Source organism: Aegilops tauschii, chromosome 2, assembly GCF_002575655.3.
Source record: "Aegilops tauschii subsp. strangulata cultivar AL8/78 chromosome 2, Aet v6.0, whole genome shotgun sequence".
In the NCBI taxonomy this organism is placed as follows: Eukaryota; Viridiplantae; Streptophyta; class Magnoliopsida; order Poales; family Poaceae; genus Aegilops; species Aegilops tauschii.
In genome coordinates, this window is record NC_053036.3 from 93,221,908 (window position 1) to 93,247,791 (window position 25,884).

At 49.7% G+C, this 25,884-nt stretch overlaps 1 protein-coding gene across 1 annotated transcript; it reads left to right on the forward strand.

The window, feature by feature from the left end:
• Window positions 1-1,854: 1,854 nt before the first annotated feature.
• LOC109731851 (uncharacterized) lies at window positions 1,855-5,137 on the forward strand. Its single transcript, XM_020291029.4, has 4 exons — window positions 1,855-2,847; window positions 4,155-4,362; window positions 4,443-4,572; window positions 4,666-5,137. Exons 1-4 carry the CDS (start codon window positions 2,042-2,044, stop codon window positions 4,920-4,922), a joined length of 1,401 nt encoding a protein of 466 aa, XP_020146618.1. The 5' UTR covers window positions 1,855-2,041; the 3' UTR covers window positions 4,923-5,137.
• The last annotated feature ends 20,747 nt before the right edge of the window (window positions 5,138-25,884 follow it).

Consider the following 25,884-nt stretch of genomic DNA (forward strand, 5'->3'; position numbering starts at 1 on the left):
GCTTTCCAGGCTGCCATGGCGGAGGCCATGGCCCTCTCCGCGGCGGGCGACTGCGTCGTGCCGCCGGTGACCCCGCCCAAAGCCAAGCCGGAGGAGCTGGCCTACCTCGAGCGCTACTCCTGGACCGGAGTAGTGCGCCAGTGGGTCAGCTCCGCCGATCTGGCTCGGGACGACGAAGAAGCAGGAGGCGGCCTACCTCGACCACTGGCGCCGCGTTCGGCTGACCGAGGAGCGCCGGGAGGGCGAGCGCCTGCAGATGCTCGAGCGCGAGGCCGAAGAGGAGGCGTGCCAGGCCCAGGTAGCGGCGGCGCAGCCCGACATCGCCGCCCTCTGGAACACGGCGTTCCCTTGGGCGGGCCCTGCGCCGACGCTGATCGACCTCATCGGCCCCGACACAGACGCCGCCGCCGACGAGGACGCCTAGGGCAGCGCGTCGTCTAGTTTTTAGTGTTTTTTTATGTTAATTAATGCAATGTGGACTTTCGACGGCCTTCGTGGCCGGCTTTTATATTTAATTAAATGCATGTATTTATTTTTAAAATGCTTTTAAACTTTTTTTTGGCGCGCCGACAAAATGGGTCGGACCAGCGTTGGGCGCTCGCGCCGACCCAAACACAGCGCCGGACGTTTGTGTCCACCGGGCCGACCCAAACGGACAAAAAGCAGACAAAAGCGTCGTCCGTTTGGGTCGGCCCGTTGGAGTTGCTCTAAACGTAAGCATCTCGTCGACTCCGCCGCGTGCTCCGCCTTCGCTTTCTGTAGACGACGGCGCTTGGAATCCGTCGCCTATTCTGACGGGAGGGAATCGATGATTGCCTACTACTCCGCCTGCAAATTCGCATCTCAAGCGTCCCCCGCGTCCTCCTCCTCCTGCTTCGCGTCATCAGCGTCCTTCACCCTGCTCCGCGTCCTCCTCGTCATGCTTCGCGTCCTCAGCGTCCTCCTCCCTGCTCCGCGTCCTCCTCCTCCCTCCTCCGCAACCTCCTCCAAGTCCTCCTCTGGATCCACCTCGTCCGGAGGTAGCCCTACAACGATCTGGGTTTCGGGCCTTACCTGGATCTGCTCATGGAGCTGCAGTCGGCGCTCCGGCGTTAGATACGGGTAGCTCCTTACCCGGCGGCATGGAGGCATGGGTACTACTGGTGGCGGACAACGAGTAGGAAGTGGCAATGACGACGGACGGGGGGCGGGGGGGGGGGGGGGGGGGGAATGTGGATGGGTAGGGTTTCGGTGCCGGCGGTCGGCTTAAATAGCCGTGCTAGGGCACTACGCGGCCCGCCGGAGCGGCGCCACACGGCGATGAAGGAGACCAGCTTCGGACTGCCTGGTTTCGAAGTGTTTCATGTGAGACCCAACCATCAGTCCGGGCGTTTGAGGCCCATTTGAGACGTCCCGGGTTGTTTTTTTGACCGGTCATTGACCAGGCCGTCCGACCGGCCGTATGAGAGAGGTTTGAGGTGCCCGGTTGTAGATGCTCCTATCGGACTTCACCTGGTCATCTTAGCAGATCAAAAACCTTTTCTGTTTTGTGCGCAAAAGAAAACTTTTCTGTTATTTTTTCCTGGTTCTGTAATTAGTGTACTCTGCTACGGGATTGCGTGCTCCTCCACTTCACTGCGGTTGGGCAGAGGAGGAAGATACCGTGGAGAAGATGGCACAGGAAAACGACGACCCTGCAGCGACCAGCGGATCTCGCTTGTGACCACGTCCACGTACGCACTAGTACGTGCGAATAATCCGCGACCACAGTCATCTGACGTCTGTCTAGCTAACCAGTACAAAATCCCCCCCGGTGACGGCAGCGAAGCGATCCTCCACAGCAGAGGCACGCGGAGCCGTCGCCGTCGCCGTCGCCTCCCCGTGTCGCTAGCCGGCCATGAAGTAAGTAGAGGAGGGAGTAGTATATTACGCCAAGCCAAAGATTGCCTGCCTCCCCGGCCGCGCTCACCAGCACGACACCGGCCGCGCACGCAAACGCAAGCCAAGGCGGGAGCGCGCGCTTTTCTTGCGCCGTCGCGTCGATCGCGACTCACGGCGTCGAATGCTCGTGGCCGCGCTGAGGCACATGCTGCGCCGCGTCCTCGCCGGCCTCCGCGCGCTGCACCCGCGCACGCGCAGGCGCCGGCAAGGCGGCGCTGGGGCTGGCGCTGCGGCCGGTGTCGGAGCGGCGACGGTGCCCAAGGCGCGCGTGACCGTGCGCCGGCTGGGCAGCAACGGCGGGAGCAGGAAGGCCGGTACCCTGCGCGGCGGTGCTGATGGGTCGGCGCCGGGCGAGGGACGGCAGCCGGTGACCATCCGCGTGGCGACGTTCAACGCGGCGCTGTTCTCCATGGCGCCCGCGGTGGCCGCAGTCCCTGAAGCGGGAGCGGAGCGCGAGGCCGCGCGCCGGAGCGGCGCCGGCACGGGCACGGGCGCGCGGCCGCGGCCCAAGGGGATCCTGAAGGCGCAGGCGAGCCTGCTGTCGCGGGCGCCGAGCAAGGCGCGCGTGTCCATCAACCTGCAGGACAACGAGATCTCCCTCGACCGGAGCGGCAAGCTCGGCAGCCCGAGGGCCCGGAAGCCGCAGTCCCGGCTGCAGCATCAGGTGGTCGTGGGCGGGCTGGACGCGAGCCGGCGGCGGAGCGTGGAGGAGGTGCTGCGGGAGACGGGCGCCGACATCATCGGGCTGCAGAACGTGCGCGCCGAGGAGGAGCGCGGGATGCGGCCGCTGTCGGAGCTGGCGGGCGCGCTGGGCATGCGGTACGTGTTCGCCGAGAGCTGGGCGCCCGAGTACGGCAACGCCGTGCTCTCCCGCTGGCCCATCAAGCGCTGGAAGGCGCTCCGCGTCGCCGACCAGTCCGACTTCAGGTCAGTGAGTCAGTCAGCCGCCCTCCGGCGTCGCTCCTTTCTGCTCCTGCATCGGATTCGGGGCTGCGGGTCACGTCGTGGTCCGGACGAATGTTCCATCCTCTTCCACTGTAAACAAACGAACGCACACGCCCGGCCCGCAGTCAAACGTCGCCAGTGCGCCACATTAGTGCCTCGTCCTTGCGCCCGACCAGGGCTCGTGTGGCGCTGGCCATGCCAGGCCGGCGACTGTTGCCGGACAGTGGCGCCCGTTCGTCGGTGCCACCGGCGTCCTTTTCGACCCAAGCAGCATCTCCTGCTAGTACCAGCTAGCTGCTCGTTTTGGCATGAACGTACGGTAGTTGTGCATTGCATGCGTCCCCGGCCGGACCCGGTGGCCGGTGCGCCGTCGAGCTGTTCCGCCCGGCATTATTGCCCGCCCGCGCGCACGCCCGGACTAGTAAACAATCTCCATGGAAATTCCTGTAATTCAAACATAACCTTAAAGCTTCTTCTCCTTTTTCTGCTCATTTTAGTATTATTGTTTTCCCCGGTGGAAGCTTCTTGTTGCTTAGCCGGGCAGTGTCCCGGCTGACCCGTGTTCCGAGCCAAAAGTGGTACGTAGTAGGCACCGGGCCTCACCTGCCACTAGCGCGAGTCAACCCGACCCCACGTCCGACAAGCGGCTAGATGCTTAGGGAGTAAGTATGACACATCTTGATCCACAACTTAGCTAAACTGCCTCTTTGTTTAGGATTATTAGTTTAGTACCAAGCCATGGATTAGGTGAAACAGCTCCCTTGGCGCTTGGCACCACACACGCACACACTCTCTTTCTCTCCATACAGCGTCCACAATCCAAGGGCAAACGGCCGGCGACGAGGGTCCATGCTTTTTCTCTTCTCTTTGGTAGCTTTCCCCGTGACTGATCAACCGGAAATCCTGAGCTAACACTGACCGCCCCCGATCCATGGTTAGACCGGCGGTTAGAGAGCGCGGCGTCGCCGTCGGCGAACAGTCCGGAGTAGCTGGGCAGGCCCTTTCCGGGCGACGGCGGCTTCAATTCGGATCCACGGACAGCCACTCCCGGCCATGCACGGGAGCCACGACAAGTAATTCACTGCGTTTTTGTTTTATGTCCGTGTCATATCGTGATCACGAAATCTCTAATTATAATAGTAGTAAATAATCGGTCGAAAGCAGAACGTGCATAATTCCCCGGCCTCTGTTGCTGTCTGAACGTAGCTGAGGCCCTGCCACCATTTGAATGCCGGTTGATTATCGTGGAGAGGTGGTGAAAAATTGAAGAGGTGTGATGGCGCATGCAGGAACGTGCTGAGGGCCACGATCGAGGTGCCGCGGGCCGGGGAGGTGAACTTCCACTGCACGCACCTGGACCACCTGGACGAGAGCTGGCGGATGAAGCAGGTGGACGCCATGCTCCGCTCCGTCGACGGCCCCCACATCCTCGCCGGCGGCCTCAACGCGCTCGACGGCACCGACTACTCCGCCGACAGATGGGCCGACATCGTCAAGGTCTTCAATCTTCTCCGAATGGTTTGGAAACCTTGGACATTATGAGGCAATTCTGATGATCTTTGGTCTGCATTTTGCAGTACTACGAGGAGATCGGCAAGCCGACGCCCAAGGTGGAGGTGATGAAGTACCTCAAGGGGAAGCAGTACGTGGACGCCAAGGATTTCGCCGGAGAGTGCGAGGCCGTGGTGGTCGTGGCCAAAGGCCAAGGTAAGACAGACTGACATGCCACGTTTTTACTACAAGGAACAATGTCTGCTGTGTTGCTTTGGTACTGAATTTCACACTGAACTGAAACCCCAGACGTGCAAGGGACGTGCAAGTACGGCACGAGGGTGGACTACATTCTCGCGTCGCCCAGCTCCCCCTACAAGTTCGTGCCGGGGTCCTACACGGTCGTCTCCTCCAAGGGGACGTCGGACCACCACATCGTCAGGGTCGACGTCACGATAGTGCCGGACACGAGGGACGCGGACGAGCAGGCCGCCGGGGGCCGGAAGCAGAGGGTGGTGAAGATGAGCAAGAAGGGGTCCAGAAAAGGGATATGGGCGGCCAAATGATGACAGTCGCTGCTATTGCTGGAGTCCTTCTCTAGTATACTTTCTTTTTCTCCTTTTACCTGTTTTGCCATTGTTGGTAGAGGTGATGTTGGTTGCTTTCAATTCAATTGTGTATACGGCTGGGCTGGCTAGTGGTTGGAGTGGGACTGAAGGAAGAATGTGATGTATAAGTAACCAGGATGTGGAAGGAAGCAATGTATTTTTGGGATGGCTTCCATGCTGCTGTTGCCTGCTGCCTTGCCTTGGCCCTGTTTTCACATTCAGGGTGGCTTCGGGTGGGCAGTCTCTGTTGCCTAAATTACAATTTACAAACCAGAAGTGGATGCAGCACAAAGCTGGCAAACTATATCGATCGTCTACCGAGATGTGCACCCGCCTGAAGAATCTAGAGCAAAAAAAGTGAAATAAAAACTTCAGCTTCAGTACTACAGTCTTTGCATATCTCCTTTGTTCTGAGGGAACAGTACACGACGAAGCCAACTTTTTATCATCGACATCGAAACAACGGGTGGTACAGTACCTGCTTCGTTTCATAATAAGAGCCGTCTCCATCCTCACCGGTTAGCCATAGCTCCTGCCTCCTATACGTTTTCCGGATAGAGCCAGTGGACTCATTCTGTTCTTCTGATAAGATAAACAAAACGAGAGAAAAAGCAGCAGATATGCTCTACTGCTGCGAGGTGTTATGGCTGACGCTGACGGCTCGCAACTACTGGATCGATACGGCCCACCGTACCGTACCGGCTGATGTACACGGTGCTATGCTATACCCTAGCAGCAGTACCATGCATGCATGGACGGACAACAAGGTCCCGACCGTATGTATAATCATGGGTTGATGTATCCCAACCACCGTGAGAACTGTCCAACTGTGGATCACGAACGTGCATGGCCGGGCGCGCGGGCATGTGGCCCTCGCGCCTGAAGGGTGCGGATCACGTGTATTGCCACGCGGACGATGAGATGGAGGTGATGGATGCTGGCTAGTAATTAGATGCAACTGTTGGTCCCGGATGCTGACATGATCCCAGCAACTTGAGTAAGAATCTGGGGAAATCAGGGGGGAATCACTGGTTAACAGTTACAAGGAAACGTGTGGTTTGCTAATTTGTTTTGTTGCTTCCACCATCGAATCACCCCTGCCACCATCGAATCACTCCTGAAAAATTCACTGTAAGATGGATGTTACTGCTGATGGCAAATTCACTGTTGAATCTTTCTATGTAAAAATGATTTTAAGCAATGTTCATTTTCCTCATAAGTTTGTGGAAAGTAAAGATTTCTGCCAAGATCCAAGTATTCATTTGTAAAACTGTACTACGAGTGGGTGGAATGGAAAAAGCACTCTGTATTCCGTGGACAGGATGAAGCATTGATCACATGTTATTTTTGCTGAATAAATAGGCATTTTTTCGACTAATAATCCGTGAATAAATCACTAGCATGGCATTGACTAAATTAATAACATACTGATACTGATATAGGCAAGCACGTACTACGCAAACAGTAGACACATCTACGCATACTGCTAGTACTGCTAATACGAAAGTAAACAGGAGCGGGATAAACGTGTCATACCCTCCAGTAGGCCATGCAGAAGCAACCGCGGCGGTGGCGGCAGCAGAGGCGTCCTCGGCGGCCTTCTTGTCGGCCTCGAGCTTCTCGGCGGCGGCACGTTCGGCGTCGGTGGACATGGTGATGATGAAGGCGACACAGACGTAGAGGAAGTAGACGAACAACGAGCAGTCGCGTAGTCGCTTCCCAAAAACCTATTCGCCCCTCTCCCGTACAGGAACCGGAGGGACGGGGTTTTGGAGACCTGCTCTCCCGTCGACCGTGTACGCGGCGGACGGGATGGAGTCACCGGCGGCAGCAGCAGCAAAGGAACGACGGTGGGCAGTGCGCGTGAGCAGATCGCATCTGGTCATGGCGGCTAGGGTTGGGAAACACCGCACACTTATATAGGCGCAGCCGCGTCCGTGACAGCCCACGATCCGAGGTCTCAGATCGTGGCCCAGCCGCGTCCGTGACAGCCCAGCTGGCCGAGGTCTCAGATCGTGGCTCCGCTAGTGACTGGCAAAAATAAGCGCGTAGGTGTGAGCTTGGCTCGGCTCAATCCCGCGCGCGGCGCGTCGTGACGAGGCGTGGCGAGGCGGGCGGCGGAGGAGGAGCGCGCGAGGGCCTCTTCTATTCTCAAGCTCCAATAGCATGTGGAAGACAATCCCTTATAAAGAGGTCCAACTCCTTCTCCACTAGCGGGGTGGGACTAAACTTCCCATTACACCTAGTGCCAATAAACCCACATAGGCCCTTAGAGATTTTTCGGAAATTGCTATATGGCCTAAAGCCCATCTCAAATTTCAGCAATCCCCCACCAGATCTCTAGGGCCCATTGTGTCCTCTGTTCCAATTGCTGTTTCGATATACCAGTGTTTCAGTGAAGAGATGTTAAGGTTGAGCTTCACCTAGAGCAAGTAGCTACACTCCTTCACAACTGAACAATGGACTATGCCTTGATTTGTCAGTTTGGCGTAAAGAAGCTTCACCACATGTCTTAGCAGTACTAGGCCGCCGAAGGCTGACCCCTCGGGTGGAGTATATAAGTCACACTTCTGGCCTATTCATGAGCTTACTAGAGATCACCCCAGTCTCATAGACTGTGACCAGCAGTCGGGCTCATATAGGTGTCTTCCTCCAAAGATCGCTCTGTAGGATAGCATTTTACTTTCATAAGCTTTGGAACACATTAAGACAGTAGTCATCCTACCATACAGTATCGAGAGTATTGCATCTCCAACGGAGTGGGTTAGTATAGTTACTCTCCTTAGTTCACCACTGGCTTGTTTTCCCAGGTCCTACTTCACGGGATCTCCGATCACATAGGTTGGGTTACCACCATGGCAACTCATATGGGTCTCATACCCATCTCCCTCGATGCACTATCTATCACAACACGTGATAGCCCTTTTGTAAAGGGATCTGCCAGATTCTTAGCCGTATGGACATACTCCAACGCTATCACTCCGGAGTTTCTTAATTTTCTGACAACTTTTAATCTCATTCTTATGTGTTTGTTGGACTTCATGTTGTCCTTTGAACTCTTCACCTTGGTGATGACAGTCTGATTGTCACAGTTCATAAGGATAGCCCGAACCGGTTTATCAACCAATGGCAAGTCCATCAAAAGATCTCCAAGCCATCCTGCTTCAACACCAGATGTGTCTAATGCTGTTAATTCTGCTTCCATTGTCGATCTCGTTAAGATCGTTTGCTTGCAAGACTTCCAGGAAACAGCGCCACCTCCAAGAGTAAACATATACCCAGTCGTGGCCTTCATCTCATCAGCATCATAGATCCAATTCACATCACTATACCCTTCAAGTACCGACGGGTATCCCGTATAGTGAAGTCCTTCGGATAGCACATAACTCTCACAATAGCATGCCAATGCACATCACCCGGGTTGGAAACAAACCGACTCAGTTTGCTCACAGCAAATGCGATGTCAGGCCTCGTTGCGCTCGCTAGGTACATGAGTGAACCAATGATTTGAGAGTATCTCAGTTGATCCTTAGCTGTGCCTTCGAACTTTCAAACCAACACACTAGGATCATATGGTGTTTGAGATGGTTTGCAGTCTGAGTATCCAAAACGGCTCAACACCTTCTCAACATAATGGGATTGCAGAAGTGTAATCCCACCCTCATTTTCTCTCAGTAGCTTGATGTTCAAGATAACATCAGCCACACCATGGTCTTTCATCTCGAAGTTCTGAGATAGAAACGACTTAACCTCCTCAATGACTTTGAGGTTGGTTCCAAATATCAGTATGTCATCAACATACAAGCACAGTATAACTCCTTCGCCCCCCACCATGGCGATAGTATACACATTTGTCAGCTTCATTAACAACGAAGCCAACAGATGTCAGAGTTGTATTAAACTTATCATGCCATTGCTTAGGTGCTTGCTTCAGACCATATAAAGATTTTAGCAACCTACACACCTTTCTTTCCTGACCATCTATCACAAAGCCATTTGGCTGTTGCATGTAGATTTCCTCGTTTAGCTCTCCATTCAGAAAAACCGTCTTAACATCCATCTGGTGGACGAGAAGACCATGCGAGGCCGCCAATGAGAGTAATACTCGAATGGTGGTCAGTCTAGCCACAGGTGAATAAGTATTGAAGAAATCTTCCTCTTCTTTCTGGTCATAACCCTTGGCCACAAGCCTAGCCTTGTACTTTTCAATCGTACCATCGGTCCTAAGCTTCTTTTTGAACACCCACTTACATCCCAATGGTTTAGGGACGCTCAGTGATCTCCCATCTCCCGTTAGCCATGATGGAATCCATCTCGCTACGGACTGCATCCTTCCAGTAGTCAGCTTCTGGCACTACAAAAAAAATACACTTCCGTGATGATACGTGTTTGTCACAGTAGGTCACGTTTTCTGTCATGCATGTACATCCATGACAATTTTATGACAGAATCAAGATAGTCATACCTGTGCTGTCGTAGAAGTGTTCCATGACATTACTAAAATTATCATCACGGAAGTGTCCACTTCCATGAGGATAAATCGTGCGTCATAGAAGTGCTTTCATCAAGGGTGACCGACACGTGGCATCCACCATAACGGGACGCCGTTAAGCTACCGGGTCCGGTTTTGGATCCGATAACCCATTAACAGCCCCGACCAATGGGGATTTTCCACGTGTAAAATCATCATTGGCTGGAGGAAACACATGTCGGCTCACCGTTGGGACAGATGTCATCCACTCATTGGACCGAAGGCGCCTATGATACGTCGACACGTCGCACGTCCCAATAGAGGCCCATTCCTGTGAAAAGATCGGCCCGTTTGACTTGGTCAAAAGGTGGCGGGCCGTCCCACGGAAAGCCTGTTAACGGCTTGTTCGCATATAGCCCATTTACAGCCCGCTAACCCAGGGCCCGTTACGACCTATCCAAATTAGGCCCAGTAGCGTCATCTGGGCCATCCAATATGATTCCAGCCTGTTTTATCTTCCGGCCCATGTATGGCCCATGACGTCTTTTGGCCCATATGAGGCCCTTTGTAACTCTTGGCCCATTAACAGCCCGTGGTGAAACTGGCCCGTAATGAACAGTGTATCACTTTATACCCATTAACGGCCCATTATTCCATTGGGCCGTTTCCAGCCCATGTTATCTTTCGGCCTTCTCAGGGCCCATTCATTCTTGGGCTCATTTCCATAATTCGTTTACTTACGGCCCGTTACTGTCATTTTCTGCTTGTGGGCCAAATTCAGCCCGTGGTTACAGTCGGCCCGTTTGTGGCCCGTTAATACGTTGGGCCGTTTTCATAGCGTCATCAAATACGGTCGATTAACGATGACCCGTTATGGCCGGCCCATGAACGGACGATTCCAACTCTAGCCCGTTTACGGCCATAATGCAGGCTGTTATTGGCCCATGTTTGGCCAATCGATCATACGGCCCGTAGAAGGCCCCTTGATGATACAGCCCGTAGAAGGCCCATTGTGTCTACGGCCCGTAGAAGGCCCATTGTTTCTACGACCCGTAGAAGGCCCATTGTTTCTACGGCCCATAGGAGGCCCATGGTAACTATAGTAAATATGTAGCCCATGGTTATTGTGGCCTAGTTTTAAAAAATAGGTTATTGCGGCCACTAGCAAACCGCGGAAAAAGAACTGCACTGACTAGAAGCAAACAAATAAACAAGACAACAAGGAAATAAATAAGCAAGCAACTTATGCTAGGCTATCACGGCTATTACACATATTACATCCGCTGGGCATCAAAGTTCACCACCAGTGCAAATATAGGGAACAAAGCAGCATATCATATACACTGGTTGTCAAAGTTGGCGACTAGTGCAAATAAACGCCGCAACAAAACAAGTCCAGAACTGAAACCACTTTAGAAGAGCTCAAGAAACAATATCCCGGGTACCCATAATGCTGGCAAGATGCTTAGCAAGCTTATTAACTTTCTCTTGTTTGGCGCTTAAATCCTCCAGCACTTGCTGTTGCACCAGAAAGTATGCATCTGAATTCTGCAGGGACTTCCTCAGTCCTTCGGCTTCCTGTCGCATAACATCTGATCGATGTCTTTCAACTTGAAGTTGAGACTCAAGAAGCCGAACTGATTCAGGCAGCGAGTTCAAAGAGTTGGTGCCAACAGTAGTAGCCAGTAACTCGAACACTACATCAGGGGTTGTCTCAGTGTCTTCAGTATAGTTTTTATCAGCTTTCTTGGAGACCAACAGGGATGTCTCACTATCTTGAACCTTATCTGCATTACTTCCTTTACCATTGCATAACGGGGTACTCTTCTCCAATATTTTATCCGCGTTCTAAAAGAGAAACAAACAAACACATCACATGTTTATAATGTAGTGTATGAAACTCATTTTGGTAAACCAGTTCAGTAGTAAGGTGGACAGGATAACAGCATGAAACAAACATATATCTATGTAGTATGGTCACTGTATGGTCTATATCATTCTAGTTTATGTTGCCAAATCAAGATAGATACAGTTCGAATCCTATCTATTTAAGACAAAGCAGCATAGACAGAATATAAGTGTGGGAAACTACACAGCAATAACAACACTTGTAATGTGCATGGCATGAGAACATAACTGTTTGTTCAATTGAAACTGAAATCAACATAGAGCAAGTTACAACATCAAACACGTTAAAGAAACAGGTTTAAAACATACCTGTTGCACCATTGGAGTTTCAATTGCATCCTTCAAATTTGAAATTAGTTCGTATGAGTAAATACAGTGATGCAAGAGCAAAGTAGTATGAACCATAGCTACGGAACCTGACCCGAGAACAATTCTTCTTCTGCTTTAAGCATTGACTTGGGGTTCGGAGTGGTGGTCCTCGTGCTTTGGGCACTGCAGTTGCCTTACTAACTGCTCGTGTTCGGGTGCTCTGTGGTGGTGACGGTGCTGTGTCAACTGGAACCGGGTTACTATCTGCTGGGGTTGGGGTTAGAAGGGGTGTAGCTGGTTCTCTGTCCAACTGGGTACAATCTGCGTGAGTCTGGGTTATGTGTGGTGGGGCTGGTTCTTGGGCAAGTACAACCATGGTTCTATCTGCATCGACAGGTAGCACGATCTTTTCTGAAGACCGTGTTTTTACTCCCACAGATACTGCCATCACCCCCTCCAATTGAAATGGCTGATAAACAAGAAAAGTAATTGAATGTACAGACATTGTAAGATAGACAGGTGCAATGGATAGTAGGGAAGAAAACAGGGCATGCAATAATTCACATTTATGTTGTCTAACCAAACAGAATAGCAGGACATAATTTCACATATATGATGGCTAATTAAACAGGATAGCATGACACAATTTCACATGTATGATGGCTAACTAAATAGGATAGAATGACATACTTCAAAATATGATGACTATGTAAATAGGATGACATGATATAACTATACGATGTGTCTATTAAAGTGGTTGGCATGCCATAAATCACAAACATGCCGTCGATGGAAACATGATGGCATGATATAATTCACGGATAGAATGACATAATTCAAAATATGATGACTATGTAAACAAGATGAGATGATATAACTATATTATGTCTTTAGAAAATGTGTTGGCATGCCATACTTCAGATACATGCTGTCTATGTAAACATCTTGGCATGATATAATTCAAATATATGATTTATATACTAAGCAAGTGAGCAGAGGGCAATCGCATATATGATGTGTCAAGTAAGGAGATGGCATTCAATATTGTGTATATGATGTAAAAACTAAGCATTGCAATACAACATATGCATGATATGAGTAATATAACCCTGCCAAGTTTGAGCATACACCTCAGGGGGATAATAGGACTGGTCATCTGCCTCTGAATCCTCCTCTGAAGAGCTATCTGTAACCAGCAAGATATCTGCTTCAGCAGGTAGCATTGTCTGCTCTGAAGACCTTGTTTTCACTCCAGATTTCTCCATCACCAATTCAAATGGCTAATGCACAGGAAGAGCAGTTGAATATACAAACATTGTAGACAAATGCAACGAGAAATACAAAAAAAGGACGTCATGATATAATTCACATATATGACGCTTGGCTAAACAACATGGCATTGCATAATTCACATATATAATGCCTTGCAACAAGATGGCATCGCATAATTCACATATATGGTAATTAGACACTAAACAGGTGGCATTCACACAAAGCATGTCTAAACTAAGTAAATGACATAGCAATGCAATTTACCATACACATGATATGAGCAACATAACCCTACCAAGTTAGAGCATGCACCTCGAGGGGGAAATAGGATTGGTCATCTGTCTCTGAATCCTCCTCTGAGGAGCTATCCGTAACCAGCAAGACATGCGCTTTGTCAGATAGCATTGTCTGCTCTGAAGACCTTGTTTCCACTTCAGATTTTTCCATGACCGTGCCGAATGGCTGATGCAGAGGAAGAGTAATTGAATGTACTAGTTTTTTTTGACAAATTTAACACGTAATAAAAAATGATGGCATGATATAATTCACGTATAAGATGACTGGCTAACTAGGGTGGCATTGCAAAATTCACATATATGATGCCTGGCTAAACAAGATGGCATTGCATCATTCACATATACGATAAAGAAACTAAACAGATGGCATTGACAAAAAGCATGTCTAAACTAAGAAGATGGCATATTTGATGTATACAGTAGGCAATGCAAGGCACCATATGCATGATATTACCAACATCAGCATGCCAAGTTAGAGCGAAGACCTCAGGGGTTAAATAGGAGTGGTCTTCTCCTTCTGAATCCCCCTCAGAACAGTTATCTTCCTCTTGATTACGATCCGAAATGGGTGGAGGGGGGCTGCCTTTGCGCCCACCATGGAGTGACGTCTGTATGAAATTTTATTGCCACGCAAGGCTCGTCTCTTTTGCTCTACATGTTCAGTTCCATTGTGTACAATAATTGACATGCATAGGAATAAAACATAGTGAGATTATGTATGGAGTGCATGCACAAATACAGAGTGATGGTAGCAAACTGTGGATAGACCCAAAACCAATGATAGTAGGCAGATAATAGCTTTAGTTAAAAAATACAGATAATGGCTCCTTTAATGTTTGTTTGCACCCAACATGAAACTCATAATAGACACCCGAGATTAACCAGATAGTAGACAGATAGTGCTGATTGCTGCCCCAATATGTACCCCACAACCATTTAAAAACTCAAGTTTCAGCATTAGTTTGGACCTGACTCGGAGTCTAATATGTGAACACGACGATAAAGTAGCATGTCATCATATTAAGCGATGCATAACGTAAGCAGACACGGAAGAGTGCGACCTCTCTTGCGGACCCGTGTAGTCCTCAAGGTCATCTGCTCACTTGATGATGGTAATGTAGTTGTCGTGGCTGCCGGTGGCGGGGAAGAAGATCTGAGGCGGCGAAAGACAGTCTGGAGAGCAGATCCCTACTTTGGTGAACCCTTCCGTCGTTGGAGCAGCTGAGCTGGGGTGGAACATAGCGCAGCAGGAGCAGGACAAACCACACGAGGTTTTCTTTGACACATATCTGTAACAGAATTAATTGTGTAAGGGCTTGTTTGAATTTGAGGATTCTAACAATGCAGGGATAGGAAATAGACAGGAATAGGATAGGAATGCACGTGCAAAACAGAGAATTTAAAAACACAAGATTTCTGCCAATCTGGGTGTTTGATTCACAAGAATTGGAAGATCACAGGATGCAAAGAAGCATGGTGAGATTAAGTCAAACCACAAGAAAATGTACGGTTATAATGCTATTATGCTACTATCTCTTAGTCTTGTGCTTCATGAATAGGAATTTAAAAAAGGAGGACAAGTGGAAATTAAAATTCCTACGGTTTTTCTTTCAAGGAGACACTAAAGGAACAAATCCTATAGTTTTCCTTTGCTCCATTCCTTTGAACCAAATTCATTAATAGTAGTACCATAGGAAACTTTCCAATTCCTATGTTTTTCCTTCACTTTTCCTTTCAAGCACTAGCGATTCTAGTAGACAGGCTTGAGCAAGGAAAAGCCTACACTAAAAAAATGTTTTTGTGCTACTTCTATTACTTTGGACCCAGGCCACTGCCCTACTAGCTCAGCTCCCAGGCCCATCGACAAATGCACAACTCAAACGCGCAGAGATAAATAATGATGGCGTTCAAGAGAGTCCATCACGGATAGTTAAGTTGCCTGGTACCTCACTGCTTGTCATATAGTAGGATAAAATAATCATATTTCACGTTACTACGTGTGCTCAGTGGAGAATATATATAACATGTAGAGTAAAAAAGAGATGCAACAAGTGTACAACCTCTTTGGCGAAGCCATGTCGATCTCAGCGTGATTGGGTTGGTTGGTGAGGATGCTCCGGCTGACTTGGCTGTCGGAGGAGGGGAAGAAGATCTTAGGCGTCTGGAGATGGAGCCTGGGGTACTGCTCCACTGTGATGGAGGGTTTCGTCGTTGGAGCAGCTCCGGTGAGTTGTACGACGCCGAGGCTGAAGCAGGACAAGAGAGACAACGTTAACCTGAGTGGAATTCTAATAGCATATCCAATAGATGACGTAAAATACATAACCACAAAGTGCTAGATGTAAAATACATCAGCCGCTCATCTCTGAACTTAACTGTCAAAACTGAATTTAACTGTCGAAACTGAACTTAACTGCCGAAACTGAATTTTGCTGCCGAAACTAAATTTTACTGTCGAAACTAAACGCACTAGTAGCAGAAAAGCAGTAGCAGCAGCAACAGCGCGTGCGAGAGCCGGGGCAGCTGGTCGTGTAGCAGCATCAGGTGAGGCTACACGTCAGTCGACTGACTTTTTCATCTTTGGTCAGCCAAATTTCCAGCCATTGGATATGAAATCAAGGGCCTGCAGTTCATCTTCAACCTCCACCCCCCTGAGCCGCCAGCCACCACCAGCCAAAGAGCCGCCCCCGCTGCCCGCGGCCAGCGGTGCGCCGCCCGACCGCCCCGAAACCACTCCCCCCGCCGGTCCGCCTCCGCCCCGGCCATCCCTCTAGCCCCCCCTTGCCGAGCTTTTTCTCCGGCGATCCCCACACCACCGCCCCACCACCGCTGGCGACCACCGCCCCCACCCTGAACCCTAAGATAGATAGTGGGGTACCTCTCCAGCGAGCCCCCCTCCCCGCTGCGGCTGGTTCTTCCTTAACTCCGGCGAGCCCCCCACCCCCTAAAAATTGACTGACCCAAAAGTCGATTCAGTCGACTGAAGTGTAGCTAAATCAGAGCAGCATCACAAGCAAGAGCAAGAACGAGAGCAGCAGCGCGAGCAAGAGCAGACCAAGCAGGGGACCGAGAGCAAGAGCAGAGCAGCAGCGCGAGTGAGAGCTAAAGCAGCAGCAGCTCCTACTAACGTGGACGTCATCGCCGAGGGAGCGACGCCGTGCAGGAAGTGGCCGGCGACGCCGCCGTGGATGGAGCCGCGCCGTGTCGGCTCGGGACCGAGCGCCGGCAGCACCGTGAGATCGAATCAAGAAGAAAATGCGGCGATTAGTGTACAACCTCTTTGGTGGCGCAGGTGAAGACGGCGGTGTGGGAATGGAGGTGGCGCGAAAGACGAGGGGAACGTCGGGGCAGCTCCTTGGAGGTGGAGGACGGGGTGGCTGAACCGACGGGACGACGAGATCGACGACGGATCCTCATCCGGTACGGTGGATGAGGGACGTCGAGGTGTTGCTGTGGACGACGTCGTCGGGGAAGAGGCTTCGGCTGGGTGGCGGACGGAGGAGGGTGTGGGGCTTCGTGGGTTTTCGCGGCCTCAATGTACGAATGGGTGGGCGGATGGGATGGGAGTGGGGAACCATGGCTTAGTGACGCACTTGTCTGAAATGCGGGGTAAGTTACGAAAGTACCCCCACCGATTTGACCTAGGCGGTTCTTTCGGTTCAGGGGTATCACGGGCATTTCGCGTGTTGGGATTTCACAGGAGCTGGGAGTTTTCGCGCGCGTTGTAATTTTGGAATAGCAAGGCGCGGGTTGAGATGGAGGGAGTTGTCGGAGCACAACGAGACAAAGATATATCTTAAATATTTCGGGGTAACAAGACGCGAGTTGAGGAGGCGGGAGTTTCGCAGCACGATAGAGAGAGACGCTAGCTTGAAATTTCGGCATAACAAGGCGCGGCTTGAAATTTTGGGAGAACAAGCTTAACGTGTACCAAAAAATAAGACAATTCCCACCTCATCACTAGAGAGAGCCATGTCCCATTTTACTATATTACTAGAAATGCATTCAAATACAACAACAAAAAACTAAAAAAATCGGGACAACAAACATAACGTGTACAGTACCAAAACAATTTGCACTTCCCTCAACAATAAAAAAACAATGTGTGTTGTCTAGCATATGGACTAAATTTGAGTACATTTTCCTGTTTGAATGGGATTGTACTCGGGTTAGTTATACAACCATCTAAATATTATCTTCACAACACATGACATGAATATAGGAGAAGTAAATTCCTATATAAATACGAACTACATGTACATACAATCTCAAATTCAAATATATGTATCCACTTTATGTTGAATTCAAATCATAGTACATGTATGCTCTAGCTAGATGTTCGGAATCTAAACCATGTACGATATACTACGTACAATGTGTTTAACAAGCACAACACACACACAAACACCATTTAGACTAGTAAGGTACACGTGCATTGCACACATGAGATTTGTCAACCAAATTATGAATAAATACCACATTATAGCATGTAAGCTTTGAGTCATATATAAATGATGTAGATGTTCATTTAATTCTTATAGTTCATTTCATTCAAAATCATCTAGTTTTTATAAGAAAGCTAAGCTATTTTAAGATTCATGGAATTGTGCGTTGTAAGGCATAAAGTAAAAACAAATAATGGCAAATCATGTAGAAAAACATTTGGGCAATTCTGATACGGAAGATTCTAGAACAAAGAAGAAGTGCTTGTGTTTTGAGGTTTGTGTATTATGCTTAAGTTCAACCATGGAGTCTTCTAGATTGTACATGTGGCAAAATCTGGTGGAATCTAGATGATATCCAACGGCTAGTAGTGCTCAAATTTGGCATCTCTGCACCATCGGATTGGCCTCATCCAATGATCATCTTTCAAAGTTAAAGTTATCTGCACACTATATAAAAAATATAAAATATAATATATATATATAGGGGTATAGATATAGATATGTGATGCGAAAGCCACCCATCATCTCCAATTAGAATAGTGTGTCCATGCGCAGATGCAATGTGGCCAAACGATGTCTGCCATCGATATCTCAAATTCAAATCAGTCTGACCTTGTTTAATGTGTATACAGTACAACATGATCGTTTCCAAACCACACTGCGCATATCTCAGTTATATTCATGCATGCATGGGTTTCAAACATCATGATATCTTATTCAAATATTTGAATTCAACTTTACATTGATTATGACCTCACCTAGTCTTTTGCACCCACACAGTAGTCTTCTCCTTTATAATTGTACCACTAACTTTCTCTCCTGCATGCATGCAGACACAGTACCAGTCGGCATTATCCATTGCACACATGCAATCTTTTTCTTCAGGTCGGTCTCCCATGCATTCACACACACACACCTCCCCCTCTCCATCATATCGGGCATTCTTTATCTCTCACGTGCATGCGCAACGATCGATGTTCCTCTATGTGTGTGTATGTATAGCTAGGTCTTTCACAGTTTCCCACACAAACCGATCAATCTATATATCTAGTGAGGTCTCACCCTCTTTCCCACGTCCACATCGATCAATCTATACCTCTCTATATAGGATTACATAGCTAATACACACACATTAATTATATATCCAATGTCCCCTCTCATCATCCATGCCTTCCGCTTCATCTCTCAGACGCACGCACAGTGGCGCAGACAGGGGGTAGCAAGGGCCCTGCCCCCCTAACATCACTATATATCAAGGCTAATATGAATGTGATCATTAGACAATTGCTGGTAAAATGGTTTAAGTTGATGAATTGGCCCTCCTCATAAATGATTAGCAATGCTTGGCCCCCTAGCTCATTTATTTTTCATGGCTTCGCTATTGCGCGCAACAGCGCATGTTCTCGCCCCCTCTCTTTAAATATCGATCTCGCACTTGTGCCTCCTTCATAGTCTCCCTCCACTTGGCCCCTCGCACCATCTACTAGCCCCCACCGGATTTTGCCACATGTACAATCTAGCAGACTCCATGGTTGAACTTAAGCATAATGCACAAACCTCAAAACACAACTGCTTCTCCTTTGTTCTAGAATCTTCCGTATCATAACTGCCCAAACTTTTTTCTAGTTGAATTGCCATTATTTGTTTTTACTTTATGCTTTACAACGCACAATTCCATGAATCATAAAATAGATTAAGGGCTTCACTACAAAAAAAGACACATCCGTGACATTTTGGGCTGAACGAATTTTTCTTTCTGTCATACTTATGACACTTCTATGACGATAATTGTGACAAAACCCGGTATCATCATAGATGTGGTGGGGTCCTACTTCTATGAAAAAAAATCATGACAGAAAATGGGCTTTTCGTCCTGGGCGGGCTGGAGACGCGGCTGCATGACATTCTTTGGGCCGTCCATGACGGAAAAAACCGTGGTAGAAGCAAGGGCGAGGAAAATATCGGGGTGTTCCCGGTTACGGTGGGTGGTCGGGGCCGAGCGCTGCGTGTTTCTCTCGTACACGCACGCGTGTGGGTGCGAGGCGTTGGGCTCTAACTGAAGCCGAGCGAGGCATTGGGCTCTAACTGAACCCGAGCGATTGCACCGCAGGCTACGCGTTACTGAACCCGAGCGATCGATCGATTGTTGTTAACTGAACCCGATCGAGGGGGGGGGTTGGATGAACAGTTCCCGGTGGGGGTGGATGAACAGGACCCCGTGGTGTTGCCTCTGGATGAACAGGACCCTGATCGATCGAGCCGCTTAGGGCTGGATGAACAGGACCCCGTGGAGGGCTGGATGAACAGGACCACCCCGTGGAGGGGTGGATGAACAGTAGATGGTGGAGGGGTGGATGAACAGTAGCCCGTGGAGGGGTGGTTGAACAGGAGCCCGTGGAGAGGGCTGGTTGAACAGTAGCCAGTGGAGTAGCGCGCGGTGGAGGATGGATGAACAGGAGCCCGTGGATGAACAGTCGCAGGTGGAGGCTGGAGGAGGTCGACGGTGGATGAACAGTAGCCCGTGGAGGCTGGAGGGGGTCAACGGTGGAGATGAACAGTATCCCGTGGAGTCCCGTTTTGCGGTACGCCACACCCCTCCCGATGAACAGGACCCCCTGTTTTGACCGTAGCGCTCCAACACAAGTCCGTTTCCTCTGTTTTGCGCCACACCCCTCCCGATCAACAGGACCCCCGTTTCGACCGTAGGAGGTCCGTTTCCTCCGTTTTGCGGTACGCTAGACCCCTCCCGATGAACAGGATCCCGTTTCGAACGTGGCCGGTCGAACACAAGGCCGTTTCCTCCGTTCTGCGGTACGCCATGCCTCGTTTCCATCGGCTGTTCCGTCCAAGCCCTCCTGATGAACACGACAACGCATTCCATTCCGACCCAGCCGGTTGGCTCCCCATGAACACGACGACGACGCTGTTTCTCCATTCCGACCCAGCCATGTACACGAGCCCTGGCCATACGTTTGCATGAGTAGGCGTTCGAGACCCTGCCCGTATGTACGTACGTGGCCGTATTTTCTTTCTTGCACACTGGCCGCTGTACGTACGTGTACATGCTACGTGCGCGCATCTACTACGACACGTGCACGCCTCTACATCGACCAGTATGTACGTACAGGTTCGCGACCAGAATGACAACGCTAAGTACGCTTCGACCTGGTGGGTCCCGACTGGTAGGCACTTCCTTGCGTGCGAAGATGTAGTTGGTGGGTCCCAGCAGTCAGGGGGGGCGAATCGTTTTTTTTTGCCCGGACGCACTTCCTTGCGTGCGAAGATGTAGCTGGTGGGTCCCAGCAGTCAGGGGGAAACATTTTTTTCGCAAAATACGGCAGCCCGTCCGGTGGGTCCCCGCTGTCAGGTGGAGGAATAATTATTTTGCACGTAATAAGGAGGCACTTCCTTGCTGCGACCGTGGACCCAGCTGTCAGCCTCTCCACGTACAGTACTCTTTCGATGGAAGTCGGTCGTTGACCACATTGACCACGCCGCGCCGAGAGCACCAAGGCGGTAGAAGACGGCGAGTCCTATGAAGGGGATGACGCGGAGCCAGGGAAGACACGGCAGTGGATGCCCACGCGGAGAGGAGTACGAGGGTTCACTGGTTCGGCTGCGGTGTGAGGCTGCCGTCGCCGTAGAATAACAGGGTGTGTGGGTGAGTAGAGGGATGGCCTGGCCAGCGGTGGGAGTAGTAGGGGGCGGTGAGGCCTCCGCGGCATCGCAGCCGGCCACGGGGGGCAGGAGCACGAGGCACGACTGGCGCTGGTTTGGTCGGCTGGAGCAAGAAGACCAGAGGTTGAAGAAGCACTACGACCGTTGGATGGACATCGTACGGTCACTGGAGCTAGAATCGTGCATATTGACTAAGTTGACAAAGCCCTCCATCCCCGTCAACTTAGTAGGCCCACAAGTCAGCCTCCCGCTATACTGGGTCCTAGCTAGCAGGGGGAGTATTCATTTTTTATGCGTAATAAGGAGGCACTTCCTTGCGTGCGAAGATATAGCTGGTGGGTCCGAGCTGTCAGCGGCGGTAACGTTTCTTTCGCGAAATACAGAGGCCCTTTCGGTGGGTCCCAGATATCAGGTGGAGGAATCATTATTTTGCGCGTAATAAGAAGGCATTTCCTTGCGTGCGGCCGTGGACCCAGCTGTCAGCCTCTCCACGTACAGTCCACTTCAGATGCATGTCGGTCGTTGACCACGTTGACCAGGTCGCGCCGAGAGCACCAGTGCGGTGGACGACGGCGAGGCCTAGGAAGGGAACGACACGGAGCCAGGGAAGACTCGGTAGTTGTTTCGCACGCGGAGGGGAGTACGACTGTACGAGGGTTTACTGGTTCGTCTGCTGTTGCCGGAGAATAACAGCAGGTGTGGGTGAGTAGAGGGATGGCTAGGCCAGCGATGGGAGTATAGTGGGGCGGTGAAGCCTGCGCGGCAGCATAGCCGACCGCGGGGAGGAGGGAGCAGGCATTCCCGCCGGCGCTTGTTTGAGCGGCTGGAGCAGGAAGAGCAGAGATTGAAGAAGCACGACGGCCGTTGGATGGACATCCAACAGTCACTGCTTGTGCGTCAACCTTTTTTTAGGAAAGCCTCAAATTTGTGGAAAACATCATACAACCCATCTGCCATTGTTTCTAATAATTTACAGCCCATTTGCTAATTCTTAAGGTTTTATTGGCGCCCATATTCTTTTTGTTAGCATTACAGCCCATATTGTGGCCACGGTTAAAAAATTATACGAAATTTTGCATATTTCGGTGCGGTCCGAACTGTTTTTAATCCCGAAATTTTGAGTCACGTTCAAACTGATTTTAAAAATAAATATATATCAATATAAAATCCAACAAATTGTCCACGTATAAAAATCAATGCAATTTAAAATCTCGAAATGAAAAAAAGAAATTTGAAACTAATTGCCGGTTTGATGTGTTTAAAAAATGTACAATCGATTTCTCATTACCGATAGGCCATTTTCTCGGCCAGCCGAATGAAGCTCTCCTCGTCTTGAAAGATTTGCAGCCCAACAGGCCTGACAAAGCGACTTACTTGGCAAATCACAAAAAACTGGGCTGTGGCCGTGGACCCAGCTGCGGCCGTGGACCCAGCTGTCAGCCTCTCCACGTACAGTACTCTTCCGATGGAAGTCGGTCGTTGACCACATTGACCACGCCGCGCCGAGAGCACCAAGGCGGTGGACGACAGCGAGGCCTAGGAAGGGGACGACGCGGAGCCGGGGAAGACGCGGCAATGGATGCCCACGCGGGGAGGAGTACGAGGGTTCACTGGTTCGGCTGCGGTGTGAGGCTGCCGTCGCCGCAGGGCCTGGCTAGCGGTGGGAGTAGTAGGGGGCGGTGAGGCCTCAACTGCAGCACAACCGACCACTGGAGGCAGGAGCAGGCAGTCTCGCCGGCGCTGGTTTGGGCGGCTGGTGCAAGAAGAGCAGCGATTGAAGAAGTAGCAGGACCGTTCGATTCAAATCCAACGGTTACTGCTGCTAGAATCGTTTGTTGACTAAGTTGACAAGCCCTGCGTACGCGTCAACTTAGTAGGCCCACAGGTCAGCCTCCCAAACGGTGCGCCCCAGATGTCAGTGGGAGGAATCATTTTCTTTCGCGTAATAAGGAGGCAGTTGATTGCGTGCGGCCAGGCCAGCGGAGGGAGTAGGGTGGGCCGGGGAAGCCTGCGCGGCATCACAGCGGGCCACAAGAGGAGGGAGCAGGCAGTCCCGCCGGCGCTAGTTTAGGCGGCTGGAGCAGGAAGATCAGAGATTGAAGAAGCACGTCGGCCATTGGATGGACATCCAACAATCACTGCTGCTAGAATCGTGTGTTGACTGACAAAGCCTTGCGTAAACAAGTCAGCCTTGCGTAAACAAGTCAGCCTCGAAATCTGTGGTGTGTACAGCCCATTTGCTATTATTTTTATAATTTTTCCTCATTTTCTAATTCATATGGAATTTATTGCAGCCCATTTTCCATTTTTAGAATTTTTGCCCATTTTCTGGTCAGTACCAGGGTTAAAAAAATTAACTAAATATGTGGGAAATTTTGAAAATTTGCAAATTTTTGCTGGGGAACAAAATATTCTTAATCCAAAAATTAGTAGCCATACTAAAACAAATTTAAAAATAAATTAGTACTATGTCATGTTAAATCCAACGAAATACTCCCTCCGTCCCAAAATTCTTGTCTTAGATTTGTCTAAATACGGATGTATCAAGTCACGTTTTGGTATTAGATACATACGTATCTAGACTAATCTATGACAAGAATTTTGGGACGGAGGGAGTATAAGATATCAGTGAAGAACAAAAACAAAAAAAAGAAACTAATATCCCATTTGCTATAATTTTTTTGGAATTTTCAACCCCTTTTGATATTACTTTTAACAGACACTGACCATACTCTTTGGCCAGGCCGGAATGCATCCCTACTCGTCTTGAAAGATTTGCAGCCCAGTGAGTCGGAGAAAACAAATAGGCCTAGCTTGGGTATTCTTCAAAAAGAAATACAGGGCTACCTATTTTCCCAAAGAAAAAACTGCTGGGCTGGTCATGTTGTTAGACGGGCCATAGAGACCGCACAACCCAGTTTATAGCCTGCTCCTGCGAATTACTACTAAAAAAAGTTGTGCAATTCTGTCGTTAATTGACTATATGTTGAAAATGATGTGGGTGCCTGATATCAGCAGGGTGGATTAGAGTAAAAAACGAGGGGTTCATCTGAGTAGTAAAAGAGGCGCTTGCTTGTGTTCGGGAGTGGACCTGGTGGGTCCGTACTGTCATACACACAACTACAGTCCTCTCCCGATTCACTATGTTGACAGGGACCGTTTCAAAAAAAAAACTATGTTGACAGGGCCGGACGGCGGCGCCGCAGCGAGCGCACCAAGGCGGAGGATAAAGTGCTGTCGCCGATGTGCTCGGTTGGGTTGGACATTCTTATTGAAAAATAAAAATGGACCGGATTTATTTACGACATTGACTACGATTTGCATGGGTCCACTAGTTGGTTGGAGGAAGAAAATGCTGGGAGAAAGAAGACTGGTCGCTATCTTTGCCGAAGAATAATATCGACTGAATGCAATGACACTATCATAGGAAATAATATCCTCCTGTTAAATCGTGAATTTAAAGAACTGGTGCATGAGCATTTAGCTTTATTTATTTACTTATTTATGTTTAGGGGACCATGAGCATGTACCTGGGCCGGATTCATGTGAGAGCCTCCCTTCCAGTTAATTATGGGCTTCTCTATTGGGCCTTCATCAGTGGGTTGCATGTTATCAACAAGTGGAAAATGTGTTCCGTACGAAAAATAGTATGTGCTACATACGGTACGGGGCACTAAAGGATCGAACCGTGCAACGAGTTCGAAAACATCGTGTTTGTCGTTCTAACAACACATTTATTCAACCAACATACGAAATACACTACTGATTGTACATTGAAAATAGTAGCAACAGTAACCAGGGCTGGGGGTGCAACAGAAGCAGTAAGCAGGCCAGAAGAGTGAAGACGCAACTCTCTCTTCCAAACCAAACATCAGCCATCATTACAAAAGGGCTACCAAAAAAGAACAAGTGTATGCATCAAACTAAATAAAGATCCTACTACACCAAGTGTATGCATCTAACTAACTGGCTCAGTTAGACGTTACTATTTATTAAGCTGTGGAGATTGGCTGACGGCTTGAACCAGATGGGTGCCTGACGGGGGAAACTCTAGCCAGCAGGTCGAAGTCTGATACTTGCGACCCTCTCTCCTACTTTGGGCTGCAGAGCGTGGTTGCACATATCAGGGTATGGTGCATGCAGAGACGCATGGTACGCTGTGTACACACAGTTTTTCCTGATGAACGAAACCGCGCTGCCATCATGATCCTTGCCGTCGGTTATCTCCCGGTTAATCGGATAATTCAGTCAGACAAATAGAGAGCGTGTACCAAGGCTACTTACCAACCTCCAGTCAAAAATTCCTGAAGGCCCAGAGAAGCTGGGATCCTGCTCAAAGACCTTGCGGCGACTGTGATTATATTCCGCGAAACAACACGTCCGGTACGTGCGAACGATCATCAATCGTTCGCCGTCGTCTGATCGAGCCAGGAACCACCTGCAACTGCCATGCTGCTTTTCTTTGAAAGGTTCTGGGATTAGGAAGGGTAGGGACACCAGGCAGCCTACAACATCATATCAAGTTGGAGTCAAATAACCCT